Source organism: Lipophrys pholis, assembly GCF_963383615.2.
Source record: "Lipophrys pholis genome assembly, chromosome: 1".
Lineage (NCBI taxonomy): Eukaryota > Metazoa > Chordata > Actinopteri > Blenniiformes > Blenniidae > Lipophrys > Lipophrys pholis.
In genome coordinates this window covers 44,588,141-44,602,011 of record NC_137635.1, presented here as the reverse complement: position 1 = coordinate 44,602,011, position 13,871 = coordinate 44,588,141, and the positions used below count along the sequence as shown (strand labels likewise).

The 13,871-nt window shown below is 38.6% G+C and overlaps 2 protein-coding genes across 2 annotated transcripts; one reads left to right on the top strand and one right to left on the bottom strand.

Annotated features, from left to right (window-relative positions):
• Positions 1-265: 265 nt before the first annotated feature.
• apoda.1 (apolipoprotein Da, duplicate 1) lies at positions 266-2,479 on the bottom strand. Its single transcript, XM_080459778.1, has 5 exons — positions 2,410-2,479; positions 2,167-2,302; positions 1,216-1,337; positions 1,049-1,134; positions 266-923 (listed from the first exon to the last, which is right to left on the bottom strand). Exons 2-5 carry the CDS (start codon positions 2,281-2,283, stop codon positions 688-690), a joined length of 561 nt encoding a protein of 186 aa, XP_080315904.1. The 5' UTR covers positions 2,284-2,302; positions 2,410-2,479; the 3' UTR covers positions 266-687.
• Positions 2,480-11,321: 8,842 nt separating this feature from the next.
• On the top strand, positions 11,322-13,136 carry apoda.2 (apolipoprotein Da, duplicate 2; the record flags this gene model as incomplete). Its single annotated transcript, XM_080469338.1, has 4 exons — positions 11,322-11,441; positions 11,530-11,651; positions 12,713-12,801; positions 12,895-13,136. 4 exons carry the CDS (start codon positions 11,322-11,324, stop codon positions 13,134-13,136), a joined length of 573 nt encoding a protein of 190 aa, XP_080325464.1.
• Positions 13,137-13,871: the final 735 nt, after the last annotated feature.

Genomic DNA, 13,871 nt, shown 5'->3' with positions numbered 1-13,871 from the left:
AAATTATACAGATGTTTCCTTGTCATTTCACAAGTGGGAGCAACTAAAAGTTGCTGGTAGGAATGAATGTGTGTGTTATTGTCCGTCGATGTTTGTCCTGTGATGAGCCGGTGGCCTGCATCCCTAAATGAGATAAAGCTGCATATTTTCTTACTGTTATGATTCATTCTTTTATAACATAATAGTTTTTCTCATGTAATCATCTCTTTGGCTATTCAAAATGCATGTTCAAATCATTAGAATAGTCTTTTTTTATTTATTTTTTCAACAATCTGCTACTTTTAAGGTAGCAAAGATATTCCCTCTGGATTACACAGGAGTAAAAGCATCACAACAAACCGAGATCACATGAAGTTTCACTGACTTTTATTGACGCTAATCAGACCCATAATGTTTCCAGTTAGTGTGATCAATTCAGATCACTCACTGTAATTTGATTCAGGTTCATTTAACTTCCGTGGACTACACCCAAAAAGAGTTTAAAAGTTTTCCTCAGAGTGTAAAAGTCCTCGTCAGCATCCTGCTAAAGGTGGTGAACTCTACAGACGATAAGGTGCTGTGGACTTGACTTACAGATGTAAAGATTCATTCAGAAACTGAGTTTTCCTGCTGCTTCCAATCACTGTAAAGAATTACTCAAAGATCTTCCTGGATTCCATCTCCTTCCATCACCATCATCACTGCTGCTCAGAGAGTTTTGTCGCAGCCCTGCTGCCTGCTGGGAATCATCCTGCTCACGTCTATGTTGTTAGTGGCGAACGCCTCCTTAGCTTTCTCCACGGTGGCGTCCGGCAGGGTTCGGGTACGAGCCAGAATCCAGGCGAAGTCCACGTGGAAGAGCCGCAGGATGTCGGTGCAGGAGTACACCAGGGCCGTGTTCACGTAGTCGGTGGACAGGATCCAGTAAGGGGAGTAAGGAAGGACTGCGAGGAGCACGGAGAGAGGAGAAGGAGCAAGAGTCAGGCAACGAGGTTTCCTGAGTAAAAAAATACCTGAATTTGAAAAAGAAAAGAAAAAAAAAAAAGTAATCGGTCACAGATAATCTCACCGTAGGAGTAACTTATTCCCAGCTTGGCCGGATTCTTCAGGTCCTCAACGACTCCGATGCCTTCGATTTTCCTCAGCTCTCCTTTTCTGTTGCAGTCCAGCAAGACAAGTCATAATTGAGTTAAGAGGAATTAACCACATTTGCCCAAAGCGTGCACGCGGACTCACAGGATTTCAGAGCTGACCACTCGGACCGAGTTGTCCGTCGCCAGAGTGAAATTGGTCTCGATGCAGCGGCCCTTCTCGAACTGGGCCGGCAGTTTGGCGATTTCAAACCATCTTCCCATGAACTGCGAGGGCAAAGACGCACACGAGTTCAAAGACAATTCAGAGGCGCGTGAGAGGAGACTATGAATAAATCTCCATACTTTAATAGATTCTGTCCAACATGTGCTGGATATCTTATCAAGCTGCTCTCCACCAGCGCCGCGAGGTCAATTACTACAACGTAGATGTAAGTTTCACTTTAATTTCCCCTCAGGGACAATTATTGTGACTTTTTTTTTTAATTTTCTAAATGCAGTAGTCCAAGTCCGGTATCAATCCGTTTAAGATTCACACTCGTTGCTCTTTCCACGTCTCTGTACGTCTGTGGGACTGTATTCATTCAACACATGCAAAGTAACACATTGATCTAATCCTGAGCATTAATTTGGAGTTAAATTCGAATTAAATGCAATAAACTGTAATATATTTTAAATGTAAAAAAAGGTTATGAAATTGTGTGTCAGCTTTTTTCAAGCAGTATTATCATTGATCATTTACCCGGTTTAAACATTCTAGTATGAATGGATTACTATCAGACAAGGAAACAAACAGTGAAAACACAGTCGTTTATATCAAAACAATGAAACATATTGCTTTAGTAGAACTCATGGTTTGACAATTAACATCCCAATTAAAGGAAAATTAACTGACCAAACCTGCTTCAGAGGGAGAAAAAAATGAACCACCTTTACTGAAGTAATAGAATAAATGCTCCTGTTCCATATATTCACCAAGAAATACGACAAAATGTTCGGTCCAGTTTTAACATGTCTGATCATTTCTGCGTCTTTGCGAATGTGTTACAGGGCGAACTTGCATGCAGTCCCTCTCAGACTCGGGGGTGACTGGTACCTGTTTCAGGCTGAAGGCCGGCTGGACTGCCGGGTCCGGACACGGGCCCCAGTGAGGAACCTGAGCCCTGATGACCGGGAGGACGAGTCCGACAACTAGAACACAGAATACCTTCATGACGAAGCCCACTGAGTACCTGTAGAGACAGCGCCACATGGTTGCTATGCAAGGATGGAAACGTTTGACACAGAAATCTGATATTTTTGCGGTTTATTAGTGAAAATCCAACAGTTTTTGTCTTACCTTTGGGTCCCGGCGGTTCAGATGTGTGTGTCCCCTCTCTACAGACTCTGGGATTTGAATCGGGGACGTTGCTCTCCACGAGGTTTTGCCGTTCTTCAGCTCTGTGTCATCAATAGGTGTCTTTGTTTGCAGCCTGCTTCATTTCAGACATGAAGTGAACTATTAGCAAATTGGAGTCATGGGGGACATACCAGTGGGAATGGAGCAAAAACAATCCAGATCCTCTGCTGCTTCACTCTCAGGGAAATAGGATTTCTGTTTTATTTAATCAAAAGATTTATATTTAAAGCTCTATGTTGTCTTTTGTTTAGTTTTTTTTACAGACATTGTCATTGTGGTTCAGGGGCCAATTTAGGCTCAACTGGGCCAAATCAATAAAGAGACAGCATCATGGTTTATTATTACCAACAGCTTTTCTAGGTTTTAGTGAAAAAAATAAAACAAGAAACTTCGGAAAATATAAAAGCGCGATCTGAAATCTCACAGTCACTCAGTGTCTCTCCACACATCAAACCTTGGGTTTCAGTGTGTCAAGGAAAAAGGGAAAGGAAACAAGAGCAGTTATTTGTTTTTTTTTCCTCTAATCATTGTGCCGGATAATCTTGGCTGTTTGACGAGACTTTGAGTTCACAGAGTAAAACGGATGACTCAGAGTCATAAGACATATGTGCCACGTTTATACTCTGCTCCACAAAAACATGTTAGAATAAATCGATTTGATCACATTCAGTCATTTCCTGTTTACAGTCCGAGCGCATCATCACATGGTTTCCACCTTCATCTCCAAAATTGAAAAAAAATAAAAAATATATATATATATATATTTGTGCCCTTAACTTCTCTATGATTACAATTACTTTAATGGTTTTAGCACTGAAATAATTTTACTTGCATAATTAATGGTTAAGTAGGATCCAACATGTTTATACAGCATTAGAAATGTCCATAAATACAGTAGAGCTGCATTTCTAGAGGAAAATAAAGGTTGTATGCAGCCTTCGTATGAAAAATAAGTATAGTAGAAGGAATAACTGTCATTTTTATTTATTGAAGATAGAAACTATCCAAATAATGCAATCCAAATATGTTTATGACGTTATTTTCTTCATTACATTCAGAACGGAGAGATTATTATGTTATTGGTGTCGGAGCTGTTTCCCTGTTGGCTTGATCCAGAGAGACAGAACAACTAATTATCAGGTCAGAGTTCACATATTAAGTTAAAATGATTTATTACGGAGAATCAAGTGGAATTTAAAAAAATATCAAGCCAGTGACGATGTATTTGAAACCAGATGCAAACAATGTCAGACATTTAAAAACAGCTATCAGAGGAGGTTGTGACAGCGTCCCTCCCTTCATATATCTTCTGTCACATGTCTTCCCACCGTCTCATCTTCCTATACAGTTGTATTGATTCTGTCCCGGAACCCAGTGAAGTTCTATTGATCTGTTCTAATAGTCGGAGTTAATATTCATCAACAGTTCCAGATGGGGAGTTCCAGGTTCCAGTGACAGAGCAGGTTCCCCTCACAATTAGCCTTTTTTACATTATTGGTCATTATTAGATTATTGGTTGTTCCACACCTCCTGACGTCGCCTCCTCAGAAGAAACCTCTTTTACACAATTATCAGTCTTCACAATCTTCACAAACGTTATTGTTCTGTAACTCAGGTTAATAAAAAACCAGGTTATTGATCTCAGCTAAGCTTTAACCAGAACATTCAGTCACCTTGTGATTATTGTATTATGACAGGCTCGACCAAGTGTCTGCAACCTTTACGACCAAAAGAGACGTTTTTTGTCACTTTTCACCAAATCAGATTTAACTGGAGCTGCAAAACATGTTGAACCTGTAAAATGAGGTTCCAGTTCCTAAAGTTTCACAAATTGTTGAAATTAAACTGTATCTTAAGTTGCATTAATGAAGTTTCAGTTACAGTCCAGGATGGTGAACATCTCATTATATTTCCAGTTGTTTTGGGACCTGATGTTAGTGGTTTCAACTTTCCTTTTCAGCATTGTTTCCACAATATTGACATTTTAGCTGTTTTGACAAGTTTCACTTCTTTTTTAATCATTCGTTTTTTTTCCTCCCGTTTTGAAGCTTTTTGTCCTTTTAGAACTCCAAACCATTTTAGCCAGGGTTTTTTTAAGCGCCGTTTCAGCTGTGCCCCCCAGGGGGCCACGGGGTCTCCCAACTGCCCACAAAGTGCAATAACGTGCATCATCCACCTTTTGACATTTGCTTCAGTGCTATTTGCAGCCTTTCGGCAGTGTGCACCACACGTACTCAACACAAACACAAATAGACAGGAACTTGGTTGTAAAACTGCCAAGGAATCGCTCAAAGACCCGACAATTACTCATCTGTGTGAGTAGTTATGACCAGTCAAAACTGCATTGTATTCACCAAAAAAATACTGAATCTCATGAAAGCATAATTAAATGCTGCCTGCGCCTGGGAGATAAAGCCCTCTGGCCACAAACAAGGTGGAATTAATGGAAGAGCAGATCAAACGGCTCAATTTCAAATTTAATACTCTTCACGAAGGGAAAAAATAACTAACTTAGCAGTCACATCAAAGCCTGGTCTTTTACTGTGAAGGTGACGAAGTCAACCGGTCGGACGATGAAGGAAACAAAACTGATCCGACATCGAGGGAAAATATCACATTCAAAATGTTGAACTGATCTTCAGTGGGCCGAACCGGATAAATAGTGACATGATGAACTTTAAATTTAAACTTTAAACGTTTTCCTTTGTTGTGGCTCTGAGGAAACAATGTGTGCGACATAAGGTTGCTGTAAGATTTCAAATAAGCAAATTTGAATGTTTTTCAGATTTTCAAGAAGAGAGTTTAATGATATAGGATGAGAAAAAAAGGGATTTTGGTTCATTTTTCATCCAAAATAGATACCATATAATCATGTTTGTTAAATTTTTTGTTGAAAAAGAAAAAAGCAAACTTTGAAGAAGTTTGGGTATTTTCAACAAAAAGGTATTTTCAATTTCTAAGAACTGCTAATGATTGTCCTGTAACTCTACCTCTCTATCTCAATGAAGTATTTTGCACATTGTGAATTGAGTACTTTGCATTAGAATGCAGTATATTGCATCTCTCCTCTTCTTATGTTGTCGTGTTCATATTTCATTGCTGCTGGACCCCCTGCAGGTCATTCAGACTCTCTGTAGATGGCGCTCTTTCCTCTGACTTTCAGCCGAGGCTCGTGCTCTCGGCCCATTCCTAAACTGTCCACCTCCTCTATGAAAACATCCAAACTGTGGTTAATAAGATATTCAACACAACCTCAGTGGCGAAAAAACGGATCTGCACAATTTAAGCATACTCAGTTATCACTTAGTTTGAAATTCATTTTTCAGCTTTTAACATGGAAAATATACAATTTGAGATGAATCTTATTTTTATAGTGGCAACTTCACTTCTCTAAATCAACAGTTTCAAACTCATTTTAGTTGAGGGAATAAAGACAAATCATCACTCTGCTTCTACAAAAAATAACTTTGGCAAAGATTTAATATCATCGCCATTACTGTCATGTTAATTACTGCATCCTAAAGTATTTTAAGACTTAAGTCTTAATTCTTCTTAATTCTTCTTCTTAATTCTTCTTAATAAGATAAAGCCCATTTTGATTTTGCGTGTGTCCGAGTAGTGAAATGGTAAATGTTGTATTATTACAAAGAAAGATGGGAAATGTATACATTTAATTCAATCACTTTTGACAAAACTCTAACAAAAGAAAAAGAATAATGTAGTTGGACCTCTCACACACACACACACACACACACACACAGGCCTGCATGTTTAACTGTAGGTTATGCCTTGACGTGTGCTGTAACTTATATGTGCACACAAACAGAGCTTGAGAATCGTCCTGCTGCTGAGGAACAACACAGGTCACTTCATGTGCATCCCTTCACCTGGACTGAACTGACCGCTCCCAGAAGTTCGGCCCTTTCTCTATTTAGAGAAGTGTTTGGTGAGCGCGTTCTTTCACTGTTACATAAGCTCCTCTGATAATCGGAAAGACAGAAATATATTTTATGTGAAAAAAACAAACAAGTATATGGGTAATTCTCATATAGCGTTATTATACATGATGTCATTTTCTTCTAGAAACAATATTCAACATACAGGCTATTTATGATATAATCTATTATGAAATTAAATGTTTTGTCATTACTTGACAAATTCTATTTGATTTTTGATTTTTTTTCTTTTTACCTTTGTTATGTGATTGAGAGCCTTCCGGTGTCAGAACACTTTTTGCTCTTGCAACAGGAAGAGCCTCCTCCGGCTGCTGCCTTCATTGGAAGCTGGGGACAAAAAGACCATACCCTTGTTAATGCTACATATACTGTTTACAGTTATCACACCGAGCCAAACACTTCCCAATTGTTGTTAGATTAAACGAATATGAGCAGCACTGTCCAGATATGAACATGATTTTCAAGCAGGAACATAAATGAACAAAGACGCAACAACTAATACAGAAGCACATGATTCTGACAGTTGAACAAATGATGACGGAAAACAAACAACTTCAGCAGCACATCTCGTTGATGAGCTTTTTGATGAGAATTTTATGATACATTCTCCTGATCCCTTCTTCTGCTTTTCTTCTCAATTCCACTAAGTCTTATTAAAAAAAAAGCCCAGTATTGTAGAAATATGTGCATTTACAATGAAGAGTGATGTTTATGGTGTTAAACAAAATAGAATATCATTGTTATCAAAAATGTTACAGTAATCTGATTACTTTGGAAGGTAATATCTGCACTCTGCCTTTAAACTGACTGAATACTCCCATGATGCATCACTAGTCGCAGAAGATTTCAAATGACCATGAAGTGAGTTTCCTTCTGAAATCATAAACTCATGAAAATGAGAGAAATATGAGAATAATCCATAAATATTTGAAATAATCCTCCATTTTGAACACATGTAAAGAAGCTAAACAAGATAAAAGACTGGATAAAATTTGATGCTTGCCATTTCAAACTTTAAAAATACAACAACAACAAAAAAGGTTTTAATTTTTCGTCAATGACGTGATCTCGGAGTACACTGGCTTCCTTCCACAGTGAAAATAAACATGTGTTGGAGGTTAATTGGTAACCCTGAATTGGCCAGAGGTGTGAAATTAAGGCCCGTTTACACGACAACCAATACCAGTGTATCCGCAAAACTTTCTTCATATTTGGGGGGTCCGTTTCCACGGCACCAGTGTGCGGATGCACTGTATACGCAAAGTTTTTAATCCGGCTCCAAAGGTGGAAAGATTATTTCACAGCCGCGACGGAGCCTGTTGCTGCGCATGCGCACCTCTCCCCCTCCCGCCTGCTCAACCAGTTGTAAACAAACATGTCGCCCCGTAGTGGTACGACTCGCGGTCTGTATTCTAGTTTTATCGTTCATATCAGTAGTTTCATAGTTGAGACTCACCCCTGATGGCATCCGATGCGTCATCAGTCCATACGAATGTCGGGTGCTCTCCAATTTCTTCACGTTTATAGCGTATTGTATACACGTCTATGTAGTTTCATTACAAAAATCAAGCAACAGCGCCCTCCTGTGGCCCGGCATACAAACTACATCGTCGTCTCTGTCCGCTGCTGCAGTGTAAACACACTTCTTTTTTTTTAAAAGATGAAACGTTGTCATGTAAACGGCAAGTTAAGATTGTGTGTTTGTCTGTGATGGACTTTTCCCTGTCTGGGATAAAGTGCTATATAAGATATATCGAGCTACAGTATTCATTTATTGTTATATTATTATTTACAACTTGAACATTTCGAAAGGAGCTTCAGGGTGGATCAAGCACAGAACACAATTGTGGGAATAAATGAACTAACTAAAGAAAAGTGTTTTGTTTTTTTTAAAATCTTCATAAGTAACCAGAAACACAGAATTAAACTATTTAAACAAATATAGAATTTCAGCCTCACTTTAACCAATGAATGTCACAAACACACAAACAACAGCAATTAGATTAAACAAATGCATATTTAAAAATGGCTAAAATGTTATTTTCACGAGTTTAAATACTTTTAACATGAAGAATTTTCCACACTTGACCAACAGTATTTGTACAAGTTTATATTCTAACTATAAATCTACCTTTGGAGGTTTTCAGAATCTCAACATCCTCTGATACAGGCTGACGTTATTTCTGAGTAACGTTGAGCATCAGTTGGTTATCTCCACATGGCATGAGGTGAGTTGTGTGAATGATAAGCATTGTTTTCCTAGAAGTGGTTAAACAAGGCTGAGAATGGCTCACACCAGAAGGTCAGAGGTCATTTCTCAGGGTGAATTCCACTTTATCTGGAACTGTGTGAGTTCAACAACACAATCCAGAAAACATCGATACAGATTACATGTTAACTTAAAGAGAAGCTCCTTTTCAGTTCTTCTTCGTAATGACACAATATGATTTATAAACATGATAGGAGATATTGCTGAGATGTAACTCAGGTCTCTACTAGTGCTGGATACCATTTTGTAGAGTTATTTATGATCCTTACAAGGTGGACTCAACTAGAATCATTCATCCATTAATCCAACTTTATCCAAATTAATCTAAATTATCTAATCTGGTCTAATAAAATATTGTGACAGTACAAATATGTGTAAACTTGATATTGAATATGTAGAAAGATAACACAACATACTGCCATTCATTTGTTGTGTGTTCCAGAGTGTACAAAATACACAAGTATGTAGAAACCTGTGTTTCAATATCCAAAGATCATTTGGATTTTACGATTGTCATTTTTGACACATTTTGAAGAAGCTGCAAACCAGCTCAGCCTTTAGAATAGAATAGAATAGAATAGAATAAAATAGAATAGAATAGACCTTTAGCAGAGGTCCTACTAATATTTTTAATGGGAGGTATTTCTTCAGCTGGCTCCCCACGACTTTTATTTGTGTACTTTAATTTAACATGTTTTCTGTCTTGTAATCCTTCTTACATCTTGGAATGGGGGTTTTTTCTGAATATCTCCTCTTACTCTTGTTTTTCGCACAGCTTTGAGTTTATCACTGATCAGTGATTGAAATGGAAGTTTGCATTTTGTACGTTTTCTTTTCCAAAATCATTGATATGAATATCAAACAGCAAGAGACCTAATACAGAGCCCTGTAGCACCATCTACTGGTCAGTCAGGATATCAGAAAAGCAACCATCAACTTTCACACATTAAGTCCTTTCTGACAGACAGTTAGAAAACCAGCCAGACACACTTATATTAGCCGATTATAATTCATAATTCAGCCTAAATTTATCTCAGATTTGTTGCGAACACGACTTTGAACTTCTCATTCTTGTTGTATAACAGGTGGGACTAATTACCCCATTAAAAATAGAACCATGTTGACTGACTTGTGAAAAGTAAATGGCCTACAGTTTGATCTGGCTCTGGATCAACAGCTAAATTAGCCTCAACATGTTTTCTACAAAGAAAAACATGTTTCCCTTTGAGGATCTTCAGCATGACCTGAACAGATTTGTTTCATTATGAGACCTCAGATTCACAGAACCAGACGTAAACACCACAGCTACATGCGCCACACAAAGATAATTAACTTCTTATTATTCAAGGACGCTGCTGTTTTCAGGGTTGTCTCTGCTGTTTGTCCTGACGTTTACATGCTGGATGTTTTTAATGAGTGCTCTGTGTCCTGCAGCTCTCAGCCTGATTCTGTTTTCTCCATCCCCGAAACCGTTTAAGCTGCGACCTACTTCTCCTTTTACCCAGACCATCAAAGCTGAGTGTGATGAGCGAGTCTGAGATTAGAAGTGAGTCCAGCGGCAGAAAAAAGCTGCAGGACCAGTGCTGTGAACAGAAGAACTTCCTACACTCCCAGTTTGTATTCCTCACCTGGTGTTTCATAGAGTCTGACAATGAAAGACTGATGCATAAATCTAGATTGTTATTAATTGGACTTTAATGAATTTTTAATGTACAGAAAAGCTTCTCTCATACACAGCCTCCAGCCCTGCTCATTGTTTTGTCTTAGGCTCCGTTTACACGACAACGTTTCACATGAAGACCCATTGCTTTTGCGTTTTCGTTTCAGAAACGTTTCGCGTTCACACGGCAACAGCTGAAACACTAAAAACGACGTGTGTTGGGCCACTAGTGGATTCTGTTGTTTGTTTTTCCAATGAAACCACACACACATGCACACAGAGAACAGTACGCTGATTTGACAGTAGGGCTGATTTTGGCCCTTCGGCTTTATGTTTCACACCTCTGTTCCTCATCAAAACATATTTTTTCATTACCTTTGAATGTGTACAACATAAGACAATATCATGTGTTCGCTCCATTAAAAATAGTGGAATCCAGAATCTTTGGCCAAATACATACCTCACTGACTGTTGTGAGCTGTTTTTTATGTTGCATACAATGACTTTAACATCTCCGAACTCATGGCTAAAAAAGCATGGGAAAGTTTCACTATCTAAGAATGAACAGTGTCAAACAAATATGACATTTGACAGGAATAGTGTTTTTTGAAGAATCTCTCTAATAAAAAGTCTCACATTAATGTGTTTACTGATAAGAAGGGATGTTGGAGAATAAATAAGCTGCATTTAACACAAACGCCACTAGAAAAAGGTGTGATTACTTCACTATCTCTGACATATACATCCTTGAAAAACCGAGATATTTGAACAGGTGCCTACTTTCCCACTCACGGCTCCTCCTCAACAATGTGATCAATGGTGATCTTTAAAAGAGCCTCACCCACTGAGAGTCCTGCACACAGGAACCTGATTACACACAGGTCAGCTGGCCTCCTTGTTAAGTGATGATTGCTTTGTGATCCGTTCACCAAACTCTGTTGTTCTCTGTGCAGGTGGAGGTGAGAAGATGAAGTCCCTGCAGGTGGTTTCCTTGACTCTGCTGCTCGCTGTAGCAGCCAGCGCTCAGGTCTTGAAGTTCGGCAAATGTCCCAAACCGGCAGTTCAAGCCGACTTCGATGCCACCAGGGTGAATACGAGAGTTGTTGTTTATACTTTGTCTCCGTGCAGTATTCAGTCGCATACTTAATGCAAAGCCTGCCGTGCTTCCTCTTCAGTACATCGGGAAGTGGTACGAGATCCAGAAGCTGCCCACGGCCTTCCAGAAAGGCGAGTGCGGCACGGCCACCTACAGCCTGAAGAGTCCTGGAGTCGTCGGAGTCCTGAACAGTGAGCTGCTGTGAGTGAAAACATCCCTGAATAGACTCTTTATTTATTCATTGTGGGGGAGAATGTCATTTTGTAAACAAATCAGACCTTGCTTCTGTCTTATTTAATAACTTTATAAGGCTTTTGAAGACTTTATGGTGCCATCTAAGGATATTTAAATTTTTTAACTCTCAGGTTGAAGCATGTTCTCTCTTGATCAGTCCAGCATTTCCTCTGTGTTGCGACATGTGGTGGAATCTTTTCACTAGAGTCTCTCTCTTGTTCGAAATATTTACTACACTGAGGATAAAAATATCAACTTTAAAAGAACTTTACAGATTTTACGGGGTTTTTTTCTCCATAAATCTTTGAAAATACTTCCAACGTATTCAGAAACTGTCACGATTTTAACTGCTGATTACTTGATGCCACTGTTATTTATAAGAGGAAAAACACAAATGTATGATTTAAATGGTAAACTGTGGTAAACACAAACTGTTGATAAAACAAAATGTGCAACACAGTCAACATATCCGAGACTTATTTAAAAAGAATAAGTAATTAAATATAGATACCCGCCATGTAACCGAGATATCAGTATAAAATAACTTTATTTCCACATGATAAAATATTAAATCTGACCAATAATCACACATTTCTTGCTATTTCTACCTTATAAAAGTCTCTAAATTTGATCTTTTTCTTCCTATGTTTCCATAAATGATCAGTTCAATTAAAAACAACAGTCCTAATGTGTGTATATAGTGTGTTCTTTGCAGAAAAAGTTCTCCAAATATGGCTGATTAAAAGCATTAGACTTCTTTTCAAAATCTCACATAAGTCCTATGTGAAAACATGTCTCATGATTAGATAATTAGATTGAAAGAAGTCGCCATATAGTCACTTGCTTGATATAAGATTTTTTTTTTAATCAGACTGCATCAAAAGTTTGAACACAATCATATTGATATGTTGAATTGTTTTCCAAAAAAAGATGTTTGAATATTATGTGTTGCAATATTTAAAAGCTCAAAGTTAAAGAAAATGTTTGAATAAATCCTTTTGTATTGTTTTTTTTGTTGTTTTTTTAAGTAATGATGGAACAGTCAATTCCATCGTGGGCTCTGCCAAGGTCAAGGACCCCGCTGAGCCCGCCAAGCTGGAAGTCTCCTTCTTTGAAAGTAAATCCATTAGAATCCCCACAAACAATTTGAAACAGGAAAAAGGTGACGAGCCGCTAACCTGGAACCCTCTCCATCTCCTCTCTACCACAGACTCTCCCCCTGGGCCCTACTGGGTCCTGTCCACTGACTACGAGGGCCACACTCTGGTCTACGGCTGCACCGACTTCGGCCTGTTCCACATGGAGCTGTCCTGGATCCTGAGCAGGGAGCCCACCCTGCCCGAGGAGACCGTCGAGGAGCTGCACGGCATCCTGTCCTCCGTGGGAGTCAAGGTCAACAAGATGGTCCCCACCAACCAGGAGAAGACGTACTGCGCCGCCATGGACGAGTGAAAGTGACTTACAAGTGTGCAGATGTAATTTAATGCAGCATGTGTTTTTTACATTGTGCAAAGTCAGTGCAATAAAAGTGTTAAAAGAAGTCGCATTGTTGTGTGTTTCAGCGTCATATTCAACCCTGCAAACACATAATAGACCGTTTTCAAACATCCAGGTTTACCAACTTAAGAAGATCTTGTAGATTCTTGTAAAAGTAAAGTTTTTTTCTGGAGCAAAATCTTTTTAACTCTCAATCCTTTCACTTCAGTAAATAAAAATTGAAAATGTATTCACTCAAACACACAAACAAAGAGAGTAAAATGAGCAGAAATCATGGAAAACAACCTTTAAATCAAGGGTGTCAAACACATTTTAGTTGAGGTGCCACAAATACACCAACTTCATCTTGAGTGGGTCAAACCAGTAAACTAGTGCCATAACAACCTTTAAATTTAAATTTTAAAGATTTTCTTTGTTGTGGCACAGAGTGTACAGAATCAAAATGTCAATATTTTCACAAAACTAAACAATTAGTACAGAAAATGACTACAATCTCAACATAAAGCCAATGTCAACGAAACCTTCTGGTGCAAACTGCAGCCGAATGTCCAACAAACTTCTCCTAAAGCTGTTGCATTGTGGGTGTTTTTACAAAGGCAGCTATCTTTCATGGCAGTGTCACTATTATCACAGATCGTGTCTCAGTGGTGTGTTGTGTCAGCTACTCTTAAGAAATAATTTTTAATAAAA

Excerpts from the sequence above, each read along its gene's own strand:
- apoda.1 (XM_080459778.1), bottom strand. The coding sequence starts at position 2,283 with ATGAAGGTATTCTGTGTTCTAGTTGTCGGACTCGTCCTCCCGGTCATC. Across the intron at positions 1,338-2,166 it reads CGGCCTTCAGCCTGAAACAG|TTCATGGGAAGATGGTTTGA; the intron begins GTACCAGTCACC and ends TTGCCCTCGCAG. Across the intron at positions 1,135-1,215 it reads GTGGTCAGCTCTGAAATCCT|AAAAGGAGAGCTGAGGAAAA; the intron begins GTGAGTCCGCGT and ends GGACTGCAACAG.